The sequence below is a fragment of the Protomyctophum parallelum genome, assembly GCF_964188405.1.
Source record: "Protomyctophum parallelum genome assembly, chromosome: 22".
Classification (NCBI taxonomy): domain Eukaryota; kingdom Metazoa; phylum Chordata; class Actinopteri; order Myctophiformes; family Myctophidae; genus Protomyctophum; species Protomyctophum parallelum.
In genome coordinates, this window is record NC_139714.1 from 27,695,205 (window position 1) to 27,719,410 (window position 24,206).

The 24,206-nt window shown below is 43.1% G+C and overlaps 1 protein-coding gene across 2 annotated transcripts in view; it reads left to right on the forward strand.

Annotated features, from left to right (window-relative positions):
- LOC310853282 (chloride anion exchanger-like) overlaps positions 1-22,843 on the forward strand; it is a 54,447-nt gene extending 31,604 nt beyond the window's left edge. The window contains exons 10-24 of one of the 2 annotated variants that reach the window (XM_083757556.1): positions 89-241; positions 2,020-2,102; positions 3,881-4,028; positions 5,240-5,353; positions 5,509-5,586; positions 6,849-6,944; positions 8,243-8,349; positions 9,139-9,208; positions 9,725-9,817; positions 10,529-10,624; positions 11,410-11,643; positions 14,491-14,545; positions 14,793-14,944; positions 20,102-20,170; positions 22,543-22,843. In XM_083757556.1, coding sequence (XP_083613682.1) covers positions 89-241; positions 2,020-2,102; positions 3,881-4,028; positions 5,240-5,353; positions 5,509-5,586; positions 6,849-6,944; positions 8,243-8,349; positions 9,139-9,208; positions 9,725-9,817; positions 10,529-10,624; positions 11,410-11,643; positions 14,491-14,545; positions 14,793-14,944; positions 20,102-20,170; positions 22,543-22,569 — 1,575 coding nt within the window. In that variant the 3' untranslated portion in view covers positions 22,570-22,843. The remainder of the gene's footprint in view (positions 1-88; positions 242-2,019; positions 2,103-3,880; positions 4,029-5,239; positions 5,354-5,508; positions 5,587-6,848; positions 6,945-8,242; positions 8,350-9,138; positions 9,209-9,724; positions 9,818-10,528; positions 10,625-11,409; positions 11,644-14,490; positions 14,546-14,792; positions 14,945-20,101; positions 20,171-22,542) is intronic. The other variant, XM_083757557.1, reaches the window with a different exon arrangement.
- The last annotated feature ends 1,363 nt before the right edge of the window (positions 22,844-24,206 follow it).

Consider the following 24,206-nt stretch of genomic DNA (forward strand, 5'->3'; position numbering starts at 1 on the left):
GTGGGGGGGGGGGGGGGGGTCCCGGAACTTCCAGACCCACAGGAAAACGTGCCCAGGGTGTGTTAACTCTTCGTGTTCTCCTCCTCAGACCCTGGAGATCCTCTTCGGTCAGATCAGCTCCACCAACATCTGTGACCTGGTGACGTCTCTGATCATCATGGTGGTGGTGTTCGCCGTCAAGGAGATCAACGACAGATACAAAGCCAAGATGCCGGTTCCCATCCCCATAGAGGTCATAATGGTGAGATCCCATCCCCATAGAGGTCACACAGGGAGAACATGTGAGGGTACCTACCCTAGAGGACACGGGGAGAACATGTGAGGCTACCTGCCCTAGGGGACACGGGGAGAACATGTGAGGCTACCTGCCCTAGGGGACACGGGGAGAACATGTGAGGCTACCTGCCCTAGGGGACACGGGGAGAACATGTGAGGGTACCTACCCTAGGGGACACTGGGAGAACATGTGAGGGTACCTGCCCTAGGGGACACGGGGAGAACATGTGAGGGTACCTACCCTAGGGGACACTGGGAGAACATGTGAGGCTACCTGCCCTAGGGGACACGGGGAGAACATGTGAGGCTACCTGCCCTAGAGGACACGGGGAGAACATGTGAGGGCACCTACCCTATGGGGACACGGGGAGAACATGTGAGGGTACCTACCCTAGAGGACACGGGGAGAACATGTGAGGCTACCTGCCCTAGGGGACACGGGGAGAACATGTGAGGCTACCTGCCCTAGGGGACACGGGGAGAACATGTGAGGCTACCTGCCCTAGGGGACACGGGGAGAACATGTGAGGGTACCTACCCTAGGGGACACTGGGAGAACATGTGAGGGTACCTGCCCTAGGGGACACGGGGAGAACATGTGAGGGTACCTACCCTAGGGGACACGGGGAGAACATGTGAGGGTACCTGCCCTAGGGGACACGGGGAGAACATGTGAGGCTACCTGCCCTAGAGGACACGGGGAGAACATGTGAGGGCACCTACCCTATGGGGACACGGGGAGAACATGTGAGGGTACCTACCCTAGAGGACACGGGGAGAACATGTGAGGGCACCTACCCTATGGGGACACGGGGAGAACATGTGAGGGTACCTACCCTAAACTCTAGGGCCTGAGGACACGGGGAGAACATGCAAACTCCACACAGAACGAAAGGCCCTTTTCGCCAACCCCACGAGGGACCTTTGACACCGCCACCATTAAGTGCGTTAGTTGAGTGACTGTATTTAGCTGAGTCAGTGTCAATGTGGCAAACAGTAGTATCATACATTATGTTCTTATTTATGACTATAGTGACTACAGTGTCTTTGATTATATGGCATTGTATTATAAAAGGAAATTCCAAAACTTCAAAGGGAAATCACACCGACAAATCATTAACCAATTCCTCATCCTGAAACCGGCAGTGTTGTAAAATAATGTAAAGTACATTTACTCGAGTACTGACTAACTTTGCTGGAGTATGTATACAGTGTTGTTTTTGTCGACTAAAACCAAGACGAAAAATGTTCGTCGACTACCTTTTTTCACTGACGAAAATTACATGGAAACTAAATGAAAACTAAGCTATGATGACTAAAACTAAGACTAAATATACTTTTTGTCAATTTCGTCAAAAAATAAAAACTAGACTAAAAATGTCTAGGAAGGGACTAGTGGACAAGAGATCCACTATAAGTCATTTTACACTCTGTTTTAATGCTGAAAATAGCTGATCTACTGCGACGCGTTGTGAGCTTGTAGATCGGCTATTTTCAGCAAGTGTAAAATCAGCCATTACAACAGGCATCAAGGCCCGCCAACATACATTTTAGTCGAATAAATCAACTGTAGACTTAGTCAAACTAAATGAAAACTATTCAAGAGACTACGACAAAAAAAACAACTAAAATCAAATTTTGCTGCCAAAAACAACACTGATATTACTAAAGAAAGTGGGAGTGTAGCAACGGTGCAGGACTCGACGACATTGACGCTGTGTTTCTGACGGTTTCCGTTCTCAGACGGTCATCGCCTGTGGGATTTCCTACGCCTACGACTTCAGGAACAGATTTAAGGTCGACGTGGTCGGTCACATTCCTGAAGGGTAAGACGTTCTGAATGTCTCTCTCTCTACCTCTCTCTCTCTCTCTTTGGAATACTGGACAACTCACCCCAGTGCTTGCTCGTTTTTCCTCCCGGAATTTTCACCAGTGAGGGGGATAACTTTTTAATATGCTATTGGCTGTTTGTATTCTTTTTGGAAAAATATAAAAAGATACTCCTGTGGAAAAGCTATATTATTTTACTTATATTGACCCTATAAACAATTTAGTATTATTTAGTATATGTAAGGTTTCGCACACTCAAATGGTACCTCATCAGATAATCCCCACATATCCTACAACAACTTCTGTGAACAGACTTCACTTTTCATAAATTATATTTGTACTTAGGCTGTCTGCTGTCATGAAAGTTTATAGTTAGAGAAATTCAAAGTCCAGCCGTCCGCTGTGCAGCCTCTCCCACCCCTCACTGGGGAAAATTCTGGGAGGAAAACATAATCTTGTTACCTCTCTGTGTATGACATCACTTGATTACAGGGAGTATATTTTAGTGGAGCTTCAGTGGGAGTGACCGGCAGGTCGGCTGCCCCGACAGGTCGCGGTCACCTTACAGATTGAGGTCAAATGCATGCCATCGAATCTCTTATTTAACTGTTCCCAAAATGGAACGCGTGCTTTCATTTGGTATATTATACACACAGCTATATTTCCAAATGACACACACATACCATTCATTGAGTAGGCTACACACACAACTAAGCATTTGCTGCACACTACCACACAGAGCATTCACAGAAAAATGAAGTGCAAAATTGAAAACACAATAAAAACACATGAATGACATGCAATGACTCTTTTGTAAAAAAGGACTCGTGTCGGCTTACTTTGTCATAGTCAAACACACAACTGCACACAGATATGCAGCCAAAATACATGTTTTTCTTTAATTTCCTTTTTTTTCCTTTTCTTTTTACATTACTGTGTCTGTAAACCGGCCTTCTCAAACCTGCTCAAACTGACCCGGCTCAGTGGGCCAATCTAACATCACCTAGTCCGTTCCCAGGTACCAGCGCCCCCCAACCCAATCTAACGTCACCTGGTCCGCTCCCAGGTACCAGCGCCCCCCAACCCAATCTAACGTCAACTGGTCCGTTCCCAGGTACCAGCGCCCCCCAACCCAATCTAACGTCACCTGGACCATTCCCAGGTACCAGCACCCCCCCCCCCCCCAACCCAATCTAACGTCACCTAGTCCGTTCCCAGGTACCAGGCCCCCAGCGCCCCCCCAACCCAATCTAACGTCACCTGGTCCGTTCCCAGGTACCAGGCCCCCCCCCCATCTAACGTCACCTGGTCCATTCCCAGGTACCAGGCCCCCAACCCAATCTAACGTCACCTGGTCCGTTCCCAGGTACCAGGCCCCCAGCGCCCCCAACCCAATCTAATGTCACCTGGTCCATTCCCAGGTACCAGGCCCCCAGCGCCCCCAACCCAATCTAACGTCACCTGGTCCGTTCCCAGGTACCAGGCCCCCAGCGCCCCCAACCCAATCTAACGTCACCTGGTCCGTTCCCAGGTACCAGGCCCCCAGCGCCCCCAACCCAATCTAACGTCACCTGGTCCGCTCCCAGGTACCAGCGCCCCCAACCCAATCTAACGTCACCTGGTCCGCCCCCAGGTACCAGCACCCCCAACCCAATCTAACGTCACCTGGTCCGCTCCCAGGTACCAGCGCCCCCAACCCAATCTAACGTCACCTGGTCCGCTTCCAGGTACCAGCGCCCCCAACCCAATCTAACGTCACCTGGTCCGTTCCCAGGTACCAGGCCCCCAGCGCCCCCAACCTGCACATCTTCCAGGAGACGGCGGTGGAGGCGTTCCCCATGGCCATCGTAGGCTTTGCCGTGGCCTTCTCCGTCGCCAAGGTCTACTCGGTCAAGCACGATTACACCATCGATGGAAACCAGGTGGGCACTGCTTAATCACACTGCGTTTACATGAATGCTTTGGTCTTGTAAACGAACGCTAATCAGGTTCCATGTAAACAGCTGGGCATGAATCTCTGTTTGGAATTCATTCATTCTGAATACATTTTGTGCATACCGGTATATAAAAGCAGCCACTACTGTAGCTGCGTGTAGCACATATGTAACACTATTTACACTATAGAGGGTATGCGCATGCTTAAAGTGAATGGCACATCGAGTGGCAAAGCAAAAGGCAAAGTGAGTTTAACATTGTTTAATGTTGTTTAATGCAATCAGATTGGACTTTTCTGTTTGTGTGTATGGGGCTGTCAAGGCCAGAAAGTAGTTTTTTGTAGGCATTCCTGCATAACTTCCGGGTTTAATGATGATGTCACTCTCTATTGTAGACTTAAAGAAAGTATTTTGTCTGCTCTGAAGCAGGTTGTTTTTGCTGAAACGCGTCAGCGTTCTCAAATAAACATGAGAAATTGCATCTGAGCCAGTCTCGCTTATTTTATGTTGGAGTGCCTCATGTTTCTATGTCGGTCGTTCTCAAACATCATGTCAAGGATCCCCAAAAGTATATGTAATTGGCCCGCTGACCCTCATCTGAATGTATGTTGTTCCAGGGATCTCCCCCAGAAACAAAGATTTGAGTTAAAAACGTTCGCTCTGAAAGAATATAATATATTCAAAGATTTGAGCCACATTTTAACATTAAGCATTTAAGATCTACAAGCTCCTACGAGCTTGTAGATCTGCTATTTTGCAATAGCTAAAGTATTTTCAGACTCCATCATGGCCCATAGCACTTACCCTACCCCCTTAGATAGCATTTCTGTAGACTTGGATAGCATTTGATACAGACTTATAGCATGTTATGTAGACAGCACTATAATTGCATTGTATGTAGTCATAGCACGTCATAGGTCATATGTATAGCATAGTATAGTATATATGTATAGTTTATATGTATAGTTTCATTATATAGATATTCCACTGTTACTTTCTTAGCTTACGCATGTTTCATGATAAATGTTCTTATGTGATGTATTCCCATGCTTTTTTGCTTAATGTAAGTCGCTCTGGATTAAGAGCGTCTGCTAAATGCCTAAATTGTAAATTGTATAACATAATGCTTTAAAACACCAAAAGGGCTTAATATACTCAGTTACCTCCCACCCCCCCCCCCCCCTGGTCCTGTGCTGTAGGAGCTGATCGCCTTCGGGACCAGCAACATCTTCGGAGCGTCCTTCAACTCGTTCTCGGCGAGCACGGCTCTGTCCAGGAGCGCCGTTCAGGAGAGCACGGGGGGGAAGACTCAGGTATGACTCCGTCATCGTGTGTGTGTGTGTGTGTGTGTGTGTGTGTGTGTGTGTGTGTGTGTGTGTGTGTGTGTGTGTGTGTGTGTGTGTGTGTGTGTGTGTGTGTGTGTCGCTAATCTCCGGCACCGTTAAAGTTAATCTATCTTGTCCTCCAGGTCGCTGGTTTGCTGTCGGCGATAATAGTGATGGTCGTCACCTTATCCCTGGGATTCCTACTGGACCCCCTCCCAAAGGTAAACCAGTCCTACTGGACCCCCTCCCAAAGGTAACCCCTCCCAAAGGTAAACCCCCTCCCAAAGGTAACCCCTCCCAAAGGTAAACCCCCTCCCAAAGGTAACCCCCTCCCAAAGGTAACCCCCTCCCAAAGGTAAACCCCCTCCCAAAGGTAACCCCCCTCCCAAAGGTAACCCCCCTCCCAAAGGTAACCCACCTCCCAAAGGTAAACCCCCTCCCAAAGGTAAACCCCCTCCCAAAGGTAAACCCCCCCCCAAAGGTAAACCCTCCTCCCAAAGGTAAACCCTCCTCCCAAAGGTAAACCCCCTCCCAAAGGTAAACCCCCTCCCAAAGATAAACCCTCCTCCCAAAGGTAAACCCCCCCCCAAAGGTAACCCCCTCCCAAAGGTAAACCCCCCCCAAAGGTAAACCCTCCTCCCAAAGGTAAACCCCCTCCCAAAGGTAACCTCCTCCCAAAGGTAAACCCTCCTCCCAAAGGTAAACCCCTCCCAAAGGTAAACCCCTCCCAAAGGTAACCCCCTCCCAAAGGTAAACCCCTCCCAAAGGTAACCCCCTCCCAAAGGTAAACCCCTCCCAAAGGTAAACCCTCCTCCCAAAGGTAAACCCCCTCCCAAAGGTAACCCCCTCCCAAAGGTAAACCCCTCCCAAAGGTAAACCCCTCCCAAAGGTAAACCCCCTCCCAAAGGTAAACCCTCCTCCCAAAGGTAACCCCCTCCCAAAGGTAACCCCTCCTCCCAAAGGTAACCCCCTCCCAAAGGTAAACCTCCCAAAGGTAAACCCCCTCCCAAAGGTAACCCCCTCCCAAAGGTAACACCCTCCCAAAGGTAAACCAGTCCTACTGGAGTCTGGACCTCCGGCTGAGGACCAATCGGTTCAAACTATCCTTTGTCCCGGCTGCTATTCAACTGCTGAACAGCAGATAGCACTTTTTTTTTAATTCTTGCCTCTTTGCACATACTGCCCACTAATGCACTTTTGCTGACTTTGCTACTATTGAATGTCATGAATGTCTCTGTCTCTAGTGCCCTGTTCTTAGATCTTAGTCTTGTATTGAATGTTGTTGTTGTGTGTATTTTTACTATGATCTGGCTGCAAACCAATTTCCCCCAAGGGACAATAAAGCTAACCTTGTTTATATGTATTTGGCCGCCGACCCTCATCTGAATGTATGTTGTTCCAGGGACCCCCCCACAGAAGCAAAGATTTCAGTTAAAAGCGTTCGCTCTGAAAGAATCGTAACCTTTGACCTCTGTGTTAACAGTCAGTGCTGGGCGCCGTGGTCATCGTCAACCTGAAGGGAATGCTGATGCAGTTCAGAGACGTGGTTTACCTGTGGAGACGAGACAGGCCAGACTGTGTAAGTAACCAACCATCTAGGTATGGTACAGTATATAAATATAACCAACCATCTAGGTATGGTACAGTATATCTATATAACCAACCATCTAGGTATGGTACAGTATATCTATATTAGTGTACATTACATTTAGACTGTGTAAGTAACCAACCATCTAGGTATGGTACAGTATATAAATATTTATGTAACAAAGTATATATAGTAAATCGTTTGTATCCAAAGCGCTTTACATAGATTGTTCATTACTGTACATTCACGCATGCAGGCCATTCACACACCGATAGGGATGGAGCTCGATAACCGATACCCGAAGAAATCTGATACCAAGCTTATTGAGTACCCGTTATCAGTAAGCTAAGCTTATTGAGTAGTACCCGTTATCAGTAAGCTAAGCTTATTGAGTAGTACCCGTTATCAGTAAGCTAAGCTTATTGAGTAGTACCCGTTATCAGTAAGCTAAGCTTATTGAGTAGTACCCGTTATCATTAAGCTAAGCTTATTGAGTAGTACCCGTTATCAGTAAGCTAAGCTTATTGAGTACCTGTTATCAGTAAGCTAAGCTTATTGAGTAGTACCCGTTATCAGTAAGCTAAGCTTATTGAGTAGTACCCGTTATCAGTAAGCTAAGCTTATTGAGTACCTGTTATCAGTAACCTAAGCTTATTGAGTACCCGTTATCAGTAAGCTAAGCTTATTGAGTACCCGTTATCAGTAAGCTAAGCTTATTGAGTACCCGTTATCAGTAAGCTAAGCTTATTGAGTACCCGTTATCAGTAAGCTAAGTTTATTGAGTAGTACCCGTTATCAGTAAGCTAAGCTTATTGAGTACCCAGTATCAATAAGCTTTGGGCTTATCAAGCCTGCTATGGAGCATAGCGGCCCATGACGTCATGTTTAAAAAATCAAGACAAGAGGCGATCAAGAAATAAATGTAATCATCCATGCTGGCACAAACATGTCGGTCTAAAAGTGTATCGATACCTGCCAACGTGTTTAATGTGTGGGTGTCCAGGTGTGTAAGGTGTTTAGGGGCGGCGGTGGCTCAGGGGTAGAGTGGCTGGATGGTAACCGCAAGGTTGCCAGTTCGAACCCGGGCTCCCCCAGAGTTAGTGTCGAAGTGTCCTTGAGCAAGACACTGAACCCCTAATTGCTCCTGATGTGCTGGTTGTTGGTGCCTTGCATGGTTTCCGCTGCCATCGGTGTGTGAATGGGTGAATGTAATGCACAATCTATGTAAAGCGCCTTGGATAAAGGCGATATATAAATGCACCATTTAATGTGTGGTGGTTCCTCTCCAGGTGGTGTGGTTGGGGACGTGTCTGGCGTCCATCCTCCTGGGTTTGGACCTGGGTCTGGCTGCGGGCCTGGGAGTGGAGCTTCTCTCCGTGGTCATCAGGGCTCAGTTGTAAGTACCATTTACATCTGATCAAGTCGGATCCGTTTGATTTTTCACATTCCATCCTGTCTTAGGGACGATTCATACTCCTATTTTACTGCTGTTTCGGCGCTGTAGTGCCGAAATGATTTCCGCTCGTCAGAAATGTTCAGTAGCACCGAAGAGCCGACTTTAGGACGGTACCCGTTGTCAACTTGTCATAGCACCCACACACACACACAGAGACGTGGCACATTTATAGTAGGATTATTACTGTAGTTTTATGCATCTTGCCTTTTATTTGTGTATGTATTCAGAATGAATAAAGTGGTGCATATTGCTTAGATTTCTTTCCTTGTCTTTTATCTTTTCCTTTTATTTCTTCTTGCTATATTCTAATCTATGTATTTAAATAGTTTTTCTTTGCGATGCGAAATGCAAAGAATTGTTTCTGTTTTATTGGCATATTCGAAATAAACACGACAAACAAGCATATGAAGGCAGCCGCTGAGATGTTGTGCTGACCTTGCAGCGCTGCAGCGTCCTGGACATTTACCCATTCTGACCTGAGATCAGATTCTAAAAATGTCTATTACATCCTGACAGTTTCATTATTAACCCATTCTGACCTGAGATCAGATTCTAAAAGTGTCTTCGATTTTTCAAAAATAGCAGACCTACAAGCTCGTATCGCGCCACTCGGTGGCGCGATATGAGCTTGTAGATCTGCTATTTTTCAATAGCTAAAGCATAACATGATGCCAACACCAAAATGGGTGCCCGTTCAGAATGGGTTAACATGTGGTGTTGATCTTACAGCCCGCGCTGCAGTGTCCTGGCCAACATCAAAGGGACAGACATCTACAGAGACAGGAAGGACTTCCTCAGCGTAAGTGGGCTTTGCTCCTGCAAATGGTGGTCCGTGGCTCAAATGGGTCTGAGAGGCTAAATGTCATCAAACGGTGGTTCCGTGGCTCAAATGGGTCTGAGAGGCTAAATGTCATCAAACGGTGGTTCCGTGGCTCAGATGGGTCTGAGAGGATAAATGTCATCAAATGGTGGTCCGTGGCTCAGATGGGTCTGAGAGGCTAAATGTCATCAAACGGTGGTCCGTGGCTCAAATGGGTCTGAGAGGCTAAATGTCATCAAACGGTGGTTCCGTGGCTCAGATGGGTCTGAGAGGCTAAATGTCATCAAACGGTGGTCCCGTGGCTCAAATGGGTCTGAGAGGCTAAATGTCATCAAACGGTGGTCCGTGGCTCAAATGGGTCTGTGAGGCTAAATGTCATCAAACGGTGGTTCCGTAGCTCAAAATGCATGAATAAATAAATGGACCTTGGCATGAAAAGGGTTGATAAACCCACTGGTCTGCTGTCCTAGACCGTAAACATTGTCGTCTTCACAGATTTACGAGCCGGAGGGAGTGAAGATATTTCGGATTCCTGCTCCGCTCTTCTTTGCCAACATCGACTTCTTCAGGAGCAAGCTGGTGGAAGCCGTACGTATGTCCATCTCCAGAGAGCCCAGATCGCTTTGATCTCTCGTTTCGTTATCAATGTTTCATGATTATATAACCGTCCAAAGTTAAAAGGAGGAGCCGTTTGTTTAGTGGACTTAAAACGACTCCAAATTGGATTTCAGCCAATCGCCATGAAGACGAGGAAGATCAAATGAGCTGGGAAACTGGAGGCCATAAACCAGTGGTTACCAGAGTGAGGTCCGGGGACCCCCAGGGGTCCTTGAGGGAGTTCCAGGGGGTCCCCAGCTAAATGATCCCACTGATCCCTCTATATATATAGACGTTTAAACAACCGCGAATCAACGTCTAATCTAAGAATAGACGTCTAAAAAACTTTCATTTTTAGCCGTTTTTTATCGCATTTTTAGACGCGCGTCTAATTGCCGGCTATTGCTCAGTGGGATAGTTTGTAACCAAATGGACCCTTATGGTTCTGTAAATCTGAGTTAAATTAACATGAATGGGGCTTCCACTAAACACGGCTATATTACCCCATGGAATATATTCCATAAACAATATTTCTCATCAAAATATAAATATATTAAAGTACAGCAATAGATGGCAATTTGAGGTTCTCTTCTTTAGTATTTCAACATGGCAAAAAAACACGAATAATAGATGTCATTAATGGGGGGGGGGCATTAAACAAACCTATTACTGTATCATTTATTTACACCAATGTGGTTTCAGATCGGATTTAACCCTCTGAGGGTGTTGAGGAAGCGAAACAAGGCTCTGAGGATGATCCGAAAGCTTCTGAAGAAAGGAGACCTGAAATGGAGTGCGGTGAGTATAGTGTTAATGGTAACCAAATGGACCCTTATTAGATCTTAACTCGTGAAAGTGTCAAGTGAAACCAAATGTTTCACTTTACGCTCTCAAGAGTTAAGTTATTGTTAAACATCTGCATTACTTCATTTGCAAGAAGTCTAAACACAATTAGAGAATGTAGTAGAATGGTCATTGCTGTGTTGATATGGCACCACATCAATACAGCATGGAATTGTGGACAAAATCGTCTCCATAACGTGGACATTTTGGAAAACTCCTTTTACACCCAAAATATGGATGTAAACAGCCTTAGTGAATCAGGCCTGAATTCTAAATCACAATGCTAATAAATGCTCTCTACAGTGTTGTTTTCGTCGACTACCTTTTTTCACTGACGAAAACTAAATGAAAATTAAGCTATGATGACTAAAACTAAGACAACAATTTCATCAACAAATAAAAACTAGACTAAAATGTTAGGAAGGGACTAGTGGACAAGAGATCCAGTATGAGTCATTTTACACTTGGTTGCATGCTGAAAATATCCGATCTACAAGCCCACAACGCATCGAGCTTGTAGATCCGCTATTTTCAGCAAGTGTAAAGTCATTACGACGGCATCAATGCCCGCCAAAAGACATTTTAGTCGACTAAATCAACTGCAGATTTAGTCGACTAAAATCTTATGACATTTAGTCGACTAAAACTAGACTTTCCAGGTGACTAAAATAGAAATTTGCTGCCAAAAACAACACTGGCGCCGTTGCTTTGCTAATTGCTCTCTGCCGTGCGCGTTGCAGAAAGGCTTCGCCAACAGCTCGTGCGGTCCCATGCACGACTTGGGGGACGACGACGAGAAGAACCTGGAGGACCTGGACCTGCCCGTGGACTTCAAGGACCTTCCCATAAAGATCGACTGGAACTCTGAGCTCCCCGCCAACATCAGCGTGCCCAGACTGGACCTCCACAGCCTGGTGCTGGACTTCTCTGCCGTGTCCTTCCTGGACATCTCTGCCCTCAAGAGCCTCAAATCGGTCAGCCCTGCTTCTAACCTTCAGGGGTAGGGGTGGCGGTGGTTCAGGGGTAGAGTGGCTGGATGGTAACCGTAAGGTTGCCAGTTCGATCCCTGTGGGCTCTCCCAGAGTTAGTGTCGAAGTGTCCTTGAGCAAGACTCTGAACCCCTAATTGCTCCCCATGTGCTGGTTGGTGCCTTGCATGGTTTCCGCTGCCATCGGAAGGCTAAGTCCTGCCCTATGCGGGAGCTAACTATTTCCGTAGACAACGCCCTGGTAACGTCTGTCCCAACAGCCAGGAATCTTGGCGTTGTCCTGGACAGTCAGCTCTCGTTCAAAGCTCACATCACAGCTGTCACTCGATCATGTAGGTTCACACTCTATAACATACGACGAATTAGACCGTTCCTCACCCAGGAATCAGCCCAGCTCCTAATCCAGACAACAGTCTTGTCAAAACTCGACTATTGTAACTCCCTCCTTACTGGCCTACCAGCATGTGCACTTAAGCCTCTCCAGCTGATCCAAAATGCAGCAGCTCGCTTGGTCTTCAACCAGCCAAAATTCTCACATGTCTCCCCCCTGCTCCGCTCCCTCCACTGGCTCCCGGTCGCTGCCCGCACAGAATACAAAACTCTGATGCTGGCATTCAAAGCAACCAAAGGTATGGCTCCCCCATATCTTACAAGTATGATTGAACCCTACAAACCCTCCCGCGCACTCAGATCAGCCAACGCAGGGAAACTGGAAGTACCCTCACTAAAAACGCCGGGACAACGCTCCACACGTCCCAAACTCTTCTCCCTTCTGGCTCCAAAACTGTGGAATGCACTTCCCATTGCAGTCAGAACTGCAGCATCACTCCCAATCTTCCGCCGTAGCCTGAAAACCCACCTTTTCAGACTCCATCATGGCCCATAGCACTTACCCTAACCCCTTAGATAGCATTTCTGTTGGCTTAGATAGCATTTGACACAGACTTATAGCATGTTATGTAGACAGCACTATAATTGTATTGTATATAGTCATAGCACGCCATAGTACATATGTATAGCATAGTAGTGAATATGTATAGTTTATATGTATAGTGTATGTATAGTTTCATCATATAGATATTCCACTGTTACCTTCTTAGCTTACGCATGTTTCATGATAAATGCTTTCATGTATTCCCATGCTTTTGTTCTTGCTTAAATGTAAGTCGCTCTGGATTAAGAGCGTCTGCTAAATGCCTAAATTGTAAATTGTAATGTGTGTGTGAATGGGTGAATGAAATGCACAATGTATGTAAAGGTGTGTGAATGTGTGTGTGAATGGGTGAATGTAATGCACCATCTATGTAAAGATGTGTGAATGTGTGTGTGAATGGGTGAATGTAATGCACAATGTATGTAAAGATGTGTGAATGTGTGTGTGAATGGGTGAATGAAATGCACAATGTATGTAAAGGTGTGTGAATGTGTGTGTGAATGGGTGAATGTAATGCACCATCTATGTAAAGATGTGTGAATGTGTGTGTGAATGGGTGAATGTAATGCACAATGTATGTAAAAGTGTGTGATTGTGTGTGTGAATGGGTGAATGTAATGCACCATCTATGTAAAGATGTGTGAATGTGTGTGTGTGTGAATGGGTTAATGTAATGCACAATGTATGTAAAGGTGTGTGAATGTGTGTGTGAATGGGTGAATGTAATGCACCCTCTATGTAAAGATGTGTGAATGTGTGTGTGAATGGGTGAATGTAATGCACAATCTATGTAAAGGTGTGTGAATGTGTGTGTGTGTGAATGGGTGAATGTAATGCACAATCTATGTAAAGGTGTGTGAATGTGTGTGTGAATGGGTGAATGTAATGCACCATCTATGTAAAGGTGTGTGAATGTGTGTGTGAATGGGTGAATGTAATGCACAATCTATGTAAAGGTGTGTGAATGTGTGTGTGAATGGGTGAATGTAATGCACCATATATGTAAAGATGTGTGAATGTGTGTGTGAATGGGTGAATGTAATGCACAATGTATGTAAAGGTGTGTGAATGGGTGAATGTAATGCACAATCTATGTAAAGGTGTGTGAATGTGTGTGTGAATGGGTGAATGTAATGCACAATCTATGTAAAGGTGTGTGAATGTGTGTGTGAATGGGTGAATGTAATGCACAATGTATGTAAAGGTGTGTGAATGGGTGAATGTAATGCACAATCTATGTAAATGTGTGTGAATGTGTGTGAATGGGTGAATGTAATGCACAATGTATTTAAAGGTGTGTGAATGGGTGAATGTAATGCACAATGTATGTAAAGGTGTGTGAATGGGTGAATGTAATGCACAATCTATGTAAAGGTGTGTGAATGGGTGAATGCAATGCACAATCTCTGTAAAGCGCCTTGGATAAAGGCGCTATATAAATGCATCATTAACCATTTCAGTGGTGAAAAAAGTACAGATACTCTGGAAAGTCTGGAATATGGATAAGTCTGGAATCAAAATATTACAAAAGAATTGGCATCAAAATGTACTTAAAGTACCAAAAGTAAAAGTGCTCGTTGAGCAGAACTTTTGGAAAATAGCAGATATACTGTACAAGCTCAAATAGCTCGCATTGTGAGTTTGCATATCAGCTATTTTCAAATGGCCGAAATGTATTTAGTGCTGAAGTGGTTAATGTATATGTAATAATCAAAATCTACAAAGTAACTAGTAATTAAAGTTTTCAAACAATTGTAGTGGAGACGTAAAAGTTATATACTATTCCAAAATAATTCCTCAAAATTGTACTCAAGTATGTACAGTACTTTAGTAAAAGTACTTAGTTACTTTACACCACTGCAAAAAATATAAGGGAGGGGATGATTTTTTTTGTTTCAGGCACTGAAAGAACTGATCCGAGTTGAAGTTGACGTCTACATCGTGGCGTGCGACAGTAAGTCTTTAAAAGGGATTACCACAAATCAGGAAAATGAGGTACTTTGAGCAACAAATAAGGAAAAGGGGCTATAGTATATTGAAGCCAAACCAGTTTGAGAAGCATTGATCTGATGTCTCTCTCTGTCTGTCTCTACACAGTGTACATCCTGGAGACGTTTCATGGTGTCTGTCTGTCTGTCTTTCTCTACACAGCGTACATCCTGGAGACGTTTCATGGTGTCTGTCTGTCTGTCTCTACACAGCGTACATCCTGGAGAAGTTTCATGGCTGTGCTTTCTTCGACGACGAGGTCCTTCCGTCCATGTTCTACCTGACGCTGCACGACGCCATGCTGCACATCCTGGAGAAACACCCCGAGTCCGCCACCGAGAAGATGTTGTACAGCGACGAAAAGGTACCCGACATGTTCACTGATAATGTGTTCAATAATGTACCCCCGTGAAAAGGTACCCGACATGTTCACTGATAATGTGTTCAATAATGTACCCCCGTGAAAAGGTACCCGACATGTTCACTGATAACGTGTTAAATAATGTATCCCCATGAAAAGGTACCCGACATGTTCACTGATAATGTGTTCAATAATGTACCCCCGTGAAAAGGTACACAACATATTCACTGATAACGTGTTAAATAATGGACCCCCATGAAAAGGTACCCGACACATTCACTGATAATGTGTTAAATAATGTACCATGAAAAGGTACACGACATGTTCACTGATAATGTGTTAAATAATGTACCATGAAAAGGTACCCGACATGTTCACTGATAATGTGTTGAATAATGTACCCCCATGAAAAGGTACCCGAGATATTCACTGATAATGTGTTAAATAATGTACCATGAAAAGGTACCCGACATATTCACTGATAATGTGTTAAATAATGTACCATGAAAAGGTACCCGACATGTTCACTGATAATGTGTTGAATAATGTACCCCCGTGAAAAGGTACCCAACATGTTCACTGATAAAGTGTTAAATAATGGACCCCCGTGAAAACGTACACGACATGTTCACTGATAACGTGTTAAATAATGTACTCCCATGAAAAGGTACCCGACATATTCACTGATAACGTGTTAAATAATGGACCCCCATGAAAAGGTACCCGACACATTCACTGATAACGTGTTAAATAATGTACCCCCATGAAAAGGTACACAACATATTCACTGATAATGTGTTAAATAATGTACCCCCATGAAAAGGTACACGACATGTTCACTGACAATGTGTTAAATAATGTACCATGAAAAGGTACCCGACATGTTCACTGATAATGTGTTAAATAATGTACCCCCGTGAAAAGGTACCCGACATGTTCACTGATAACGTGTTAAATAATGTACCCCCGTGAAAACGTACCCGACATGTTCACTGATAACGTGTTAAATAATGTATCCCCATGAAAAGGTACCCAACATATTCACTGATAACGTGTTAAATAATGTACCCCCATGAAAAGGTACCCGACACATTCACTGATAACGTGTTAAATAATGGACCCCCATGAAAAGGTACCCGACACATTCACTGATAATGTGTTAAATAATGTACCCCCATGAAAAGGTACCCGACACATTCACTGATAATGTGTTAAATAATGTACCATGAAAAGGTACCCGACATGTTCACTGATAATGTGTTGAATAATGTACCTCCATGAAAAGGTACCCGACATATTCACTGATAATGTGTTGAATAATGTACCCCCATGAAAAGGTACCCGAGATATTCACTGATAATGTGTTAAATAATGTACCATGAAAAGGTACCCGACATATTCACTGATAATGTGTTAAATAATGTACCATGAAAAGGTACCCGACATGTTCACTGATAATGTGTTGTATAATGTACCCCCGTGAAAAGGTACCCGACATATTCACTGATAATGTGTTGAATAATGTACCCCCGTGAAAAGGTACCCAACATGTTCACTGATAAAGTGTTAAATAATGTACCCCCGTGAAAACGTACACGACATGTTCACTGATAACGTGTTAAATAATGTACTCCCATGAAAAGGTACCCGACATATTCACTGATAATGTGTTAAATAATGTACCATGAAAAGGTACCTGACATATTCACTGATAACGTGTTAAATAATGGACCCCCATGAAAAGGTACCCGACACATTCACTGATAACGTGTTAAATAATGGACCCCCATGAAAAGGTACCCGACATATTCACTGATAACGTGTTAAATAATGTACCCCCATGAAAACGTACCCGACATGTTCACTGATAACGTGTTAAATAATGTATCCCCATGAAAAGGTACCCAACTTATTCACTGATAACGTGTTAAATAATGTACCCCCATGAAAAGGTACCCGACACATTCACTTATAATGTGTTAAATAATGTACCATGAAAAGGTACCCGACATGTTCACTGATAATGTATTGAATAATGTACCTCCATGAAAAGGTACCCGACATATTCACTGATAATGTGTTAAGTAATGTACCATGAAAAGGTACCCGACATATTCACTGATAATGTGTTAAATAATGTACCATGAAAAGGTACCCTACATGTTCACTGATAATGTGTTGAATAATGTACCCCCGTGAAAAGGTACCCGACATGTTCACTGATAATGTGTTAAATAATGTACCCCCGTGAAAACGTACACGACATGTTCACTGATAACCAGAGTTGGGTGTAACGAGTAACGGAAAATCTTGTTACTGTAACGACACTACTTTGGTCGGTAACGAGTAATATAACGACACTACTCCTCCAAATTTGATAATCACACTACAGTTACTGGTCGCTGCAGCGCCTCGTTACTTGCGTCATGTGGCTGCTTTCAGCAGTGTTGCTTTGGAGAATAATGCACACAACGGAGATGAGTTGAACATGAACACTAATGGTGCGCTGGCAACGCAGTACGGACTAGAACATGTCAAACCGGTGTCAGATCATCAGCAGCACAGCATTTTTCGTTACTGTCGTGGACTCGTAGGGTGGCCAGACGTCCGGTTTTAGACCCACCTGTCCTCCTCCCAACTCAACCTCTGGCCGGACACATCATTGTCTGTTTTTTTGTGATATAGCCTACAGTGCTTGTGTCATAACTGTCATTTACGTTGTCTCGGTATTAAAATCTCCACAGCACTTTTCCGCTGCACAGCAAGCTCCCAGTCTCCCACTATCACAGAGACAGAGCAGGCGTTGGGGTGTTGCCATGTCCGCTTATTATAAGCGACTTTGGGCTTGTTTTATAATAGACCAGTCAGGCTTCTTTTGGGCTTGTTTTCATAGACATGGCTGCTTGTTTCTCTTCTAAAACCTGGCAACACTGCCAGTGGGAGGGTCTGTTTGTTTGTTGTAGAACGTGTGCTCTCACAATCACTAGTTAGTTAATGCAGAGATAAATAAACCAAATATGCCGAAATGAAAAACTACATTTAATGAGCAATGGAGCAGGGGACTCCACATCATAAAGAAAGGGATCCTAAAGCACTGTGAACATATAGGCTACTGATTTATCTCAGTCTCATTATTTTTATTTGAAAATATATTGGGAAAGTTAATATTTGCCTATAACCACGTGGTACAGTGGTTTTCAACCATTTTCATATCAAGGTCCAGTATGTATTCTGCATTTTAGCCATGGACCACCATTTGATGAGATTTGGCCTCACAGACCCCAAACTAAATATTATGTTGTTGTCGTAGGATAAGATTTATTATTTGACAATGCATCTCAGGCGATTTTATAGAGTAACGCAAAAGTAATGTAACGAGTAATGTAACTAGTTACTTTCTCCAGGGAGTAATAAAGTAATGTAAGGCATTACTTTTTTCAAAAGTAATATGTAATATGTAGTGTATTACTTTCATGAGTAACGGACCCCAACTCTGCTGATAACGTGTTAAATAATGTACCCCCATGAAAAGGTACCCGACATATTCACTGATAACGTGTTGAATAATGTACCATGAAAAGGTACCCGACATATTCACTGATAACGTGTTGAATAATGTACCTCCATGAAAAGGTACACAACATATTCACTGATAATGTGTTAAATAATGTACCATGAAAAGGTACCCGACATATTCACTGATAACGTGTTAAATAATGTACCATGAAAAGGTACCCGACATGTTCACTGATAATGTGTTAAATAATGTACTCCCGTGAAAAGGTACCTGACATATTCACTGATAACGTGTTGAATAATGTACCCCCATGAAAAGGTACACAACATATTCACTGATAATGTGTTGAATAATGTACCATGAAAAGGTACCCGACATGTTCACTGATAATGTGTTAAATAATGTACTCCCGTGAAAAGGTACCTGACATATTCACTGATAACGTGTTGAATAATGTACCCCCATGAAAAGGTACACAACATATTCACTGATAATGTGTTGAATAATGTACCATGAAAAGGTACCTGACATATTCACTGATAACGTGTTGAATAATGTACCCCCATGAAAAGGTACACAACATATTCACTGATAATGTGTTGAATAATGTACCATGAAAAGGTACCCGACATATTCACTGATAATGTGTTTAACCCATTTAGGCCTGACCTCAAAATGTAAAAGGAATCCTCCAGTTTACTGAAATAAATATTTCCACGGTTTTTCAAAAATAGCAGACCTACAAGCTCGTTTGAGCTTGTAGACCGGACAGATTCAGTGATGTTTTTCAAATGTAGCAATCACTGAACAGATTCAGTGATGCGTACAGGCTTTAGTTCAGACATAGTATTGGTCCGACTGTCTACCTCGACAACCTACCTCAAACCCTAACCGCAAGAAGTAAAAGTATTGGAAATTGGAAATACTCCAGTAAAGTAAAAAAGTACCTCAAAATGTTACTTAAAGGACAACTTTAGTTTTTTTCAACCAAGGTTCATGTTTTAGGTTGTTATTAGAGAAAGTAAAAGATGAGTGTTTTTTTTTTTTCATTTGCTGCTTTCTTTCGTTTTAGGGATTTTAGCTGTTTTTGACAGGGGGTGGGGGCATTCGAGCATGGGGCTAAATATGTATTTTTTTACAACATTTTATAGCGATTTCTTTTTTAATGATTTACTATAGTTCCTAATAAACCCCAGGAAATTTCATTTGGCCACAAAAGATCACGAGTTCTACTGAATGTGTCAAACTGACATAGCCTATGACACACAGTGTGGCTTCCCCCCAGTAGGCTACCTTCACATTCAGTAGATACTGTTATTTCTTTGTGGCCAGATGTAATTTCCTGGGGTTTATTAGGACTATAGTAAATAAAATAAAAAAAAATGGCCATAATATTTTGTAAAATAATACCTATTTAGCCCCATGCTCGAATGCCCCCGCCGGTTTTATTGTATTGTCAAAAACAGCTAAAATCCCTAAAATGAAAGAAAGCAGCAAATGAAAAAAAAATAACACTCATCTTTTAATTTCTCTAATAACAACCTAAAACATGAACCTTGGTTGAAAAAAACTAAAGTTGCCCTTTAAATACAGAAATTAGAGTAAATGTACTTAACTTACGTTCCACCACTGCTGTGTTGTAGGTGATGACAACAGTGACCGTCCACCATCCAATGGGCAGAGGAGGCAGTTTAAGGAGCCGAGATAAAATGGTACGGAACAATTTACCCTCACAAAAGAACATGCAGTAATCCTGTTCTCTATAGAGCGTCGCGGTCCCGCCCCCTGCCAGGGCCCAGGAAATTATTCTCCGTTCATTTTCCTCATAGACATTTCAGAAAGTATTTATTTAAAGACGTTTACGCCGCGGACAAAGCCAACTCTTGTCGTGACAAATAATGACAACAAACACAATTTCTCGGGACCAATTTCTTCTATGTAATTATTTGTTTGGTCCACAATATTGTGTGTTTTGTCATGATTTGTCACGACTCGAGTTGGCTTCGTACGGCGCTTAAAAGGTCTTTAAATAAATACCTTGTGACCATTGTGATTAATTTCCTGGGCCCTGGCGTCGTCATGAAAGGGGGCGGGACTGCGACGCTCCATACCGCCTCCCCCTGGCCAGCCGGGGCGCCTGATGGAGGGGAAAAGGAACTGGTTGGAATAACGTGTTCCTTCCTTCCTTATTTAAAAAATAAAACATTTCAAATAAAAATGCCCTTATGGCCTGGGCCGTGGTCCAGCGGTCCCGGCACCTATAGGCACATATAGGCACTGCATTGCGGGTTCGAGTCCCGATCCCGACGACCTTCCCTGCATGTCTCTCTCCGTCTCTCTCCCCCTATTTCCCCTCTATCTACACTCGCTACAAGGCAGAGAAGCCCCCAAAAATGCTCTCATTTATGTAGGTGACTCATTGTGAACTTGTAGATCTGCTAAAAGTTTAGTTTAGTTTATTTTCTGCATTTAATGAACCACAGTTTTTAAGGCGGGAACCCCTTTTGGTGTTTTAAACTTTATGTTATGATTTAGCTATTGAAAAATAGCCGATCTACAAGCTCATACGAGCTTGTAGGTCTGCTATTTTTTTTACTATTCTGTCCCTAACGGGTCGCAACTCTTGGCGGGTCTGATCGGCTCAAGCTTCGTAACGTTCGACGCGGCAACTGGCTCGCTCGGTTGTGTTTCTCTCTCGTGGCGCAAGTTAGCTTGAGACGGCGCCCCTCCGTCGCGGTACCCGCCCACCTGGGGAGGGGGGGGGGAGCTAGTTCGCTGTCTGCCTTCCTGCTTACTGTTGTGTGTCGCTGCTGCTGCTGTCTCCCTGCCTCCCTGCTGCTAACCTGCTGCTTTTGCAAATCCCACCCACCGCCTCCCCAGCATCCACCTGTAAGCTCTGTCTCTAGATCTTCCTGCATGGGGGGGGGGGGGGGGGGTTCTTAATTCATTCCCTGTAATAGAGCGCCGAAGTCCTGACGTCACTCGCTTGTCCCCTCGATTCCCCTGGTTCACAGAAGTAATTTCTCTATGGAGAATAAGATGGGGTGATCTATATATCGTCTACTATAAGCATTGTGGTCCAAAAATTAACAAGCTGTCTCTGCGTTAGAGTCAGGGAGGTGTCTCTGTATCGTTATATTGTCAGGGAGGTGTCTCTGTATCGTTATATTGTCAGGGAGGTGTCTCTGTATCGTTATATTGTCAGCGAGGTGTCTCTGTATCGTTATATTGTCAGGGAGGTGTCTCTGTATCGTTATATTGTCAGGGAGGTGTCTCTGTATCGTTATATTGTCAGGGAGTGTCTCTGTATCGTTATATTGTCAGGGAGGTGTCTCTGTATCGTTATATTGTCAGGGAGGTGTCTCTGTGTCGTTATATTGTCAGGGAGGTGTCTCTGTATCGTTATATTGTCAAGGAGGTGTCTCTGTATGGTTTATGACAGTCAGTCACTCATATGATCTCTGTCAGTCAATTTACAATTTAGGCATTTATCAGACGCTCTTAATCCAGAGCGATTTACAATAAGCAAAAACAAAAAGCATGGCATACATCACATACATAAAAAGTAGTTATCATGAAACATGTGTAAGCTAAGAACGTAACAGTGGAGTATCTATATAATGAAACTATACATAGTTGCATAAAATGCAATTCTAGTGCTGTCTACGAAACATGCTATAAGTCTGTATAAACGCTATCTAAGTCTACATAAAGTTCTATCTAAGGGGCTAGGGTAAGTGCCTAGAATATGAGTCAGAATATGAGTGAAACGGCCTGGATGATTTGTTTGTTTTTCAACTCATTTGAGGCGATATAAAATCCCCCTATGGGGATTACAATGCAAATAAAAAGTACATGAACCCGTGGATTTGCACCCTGTACCGATATTGACGTCAGACTTCGGTGCTCTATTCCATTTTTAGAACTTAACTAAAATGATCATGCTACAGGGAATGTATATCGAGACAAACTATGCGTCATACTCACTGTATATCTATGCTCAATTATGCTCATTAAATATATTATTCCTAATTCAATCTAAGAGTTGTCTGACTGAATTAAACGTCTGTTTCTCCACCCTCAGGTTCCGGATCCAGAAACCAAGTTCTAGTAAACCAAATGTTTCTCCATGGCCCTTGAGGGAAGAATGTACCAAGTGCACCAAGTGCAAAATAATATTTAATATTAATATATTTCTTTACAAATAAGTTTAAAAAAATAGACTTTAACAATGAATCATGAGAAATTTCTATATTGCCAAATCTCTGTATGTTTATATTTATTATTGTCAACAATTAAACTGGAACTATTGTTGCATTTTACACTGTAAATAGAGGATTTGTAGAAAAGTTGACTAACAATATATTTTGTTTCATGTTTTGTATTTTCATGACAGCATTTCTTGTAAAATATTTTGTATGTTTTTGTTCAATTCGAAGAAATGTCCTATAAGGAAAGGAAATAATGTGCACTGACTAAATAAAATACAGTTGACTCCAAATGAATCATGAGTTATGGCTCCAAATTAATCATGAATTTTGAACTTCTTGAAGGGCCCAAGACAGTGGTGGAAAAGGCACTCATATTTTGTACTTTTGTACTAAAGGTATCAACACTGCAATATAGAAATATCCAATTACAAGTAAAAGTAAAAACACAAATGTATTGGTATCAAAATGTACTTAAAGTACCATGAGTATAAAAAACATTTTGAAAATAGCAGATCTACAAGCTCACACACGTGTTTCAGGTGTTGCACATAATGCAGGAGGCAGCAGGACGTTGCTTTACTCATAACGAGCGCTTCCAAACTCTGCCTAGGAATGTTGTGACAGCAAGTATAGCTCATAACGTGTGTACGGTGGATTTTTATGAAACAAACACTTTGCAGATAAAAAGAGGATAATTCAAGCTTTCCAAACAGCTGCAATGTTGGTGAGTTTCGCGTTGCTTAATACAATCAGATAGGACTGTTCTGTTTGGATGAATGGGCTGTCTATGGGAATCTCCGTTCATTTTCTCATAGACATTTCAGAAAGTATTTATTTAAAGACCTTTTAAGCGTCGTACGAAGCCAACTCGAGTCGTGACAAATCATGACAACGCACACAATATCTTGGACAAAACAAATAATTACATAGAAGAAAAACAACAAAAAAAGTGTTGTAACCTGCCGTTTTCTTCTACTTTCTAATTCTTTGTTTGGCCCGAAAGATTGTGTTTGTTGTCATGATTTGTCACAACAAGAGTTGGCTTTGTCCACAGCGTAAACTTCTTTAAATAAATACTTTCTGAAATGTCTATGAGGAAAATGAACAGAGATTAATTTCCTGGGCCATGGTATGGGGCATGACTGCGACACTCTATAGCAAGAGGTACCAACTTTTCTTTACTTCCCGTATCTGCATGAAGTGGGCGGACACATTATTAGGAGACAGAAAGAATGTTGGAGTCTATTCATTTCCAATCGGAGAGTGAACGTGAACACAGCTTATGAACCATTCCTTAACTCCATGGTCACTGAACTAAATACTGGATACCCAATCATCACAAGGCACACAACATTTACAAGACATGCATAGTAAAATTTTAGCGAGACAAATCAGGAGAAAATCAACTTTGTTATCGACCTTTCTTTATCCCAGCAACAAACTGAGAGTCCGGACGAGTCTGCAATTTGACGGCCGACACATAGGGGGCTCTGGCCCCATATTTAAGATGAGAATAATATGTGATTATGTGAATATT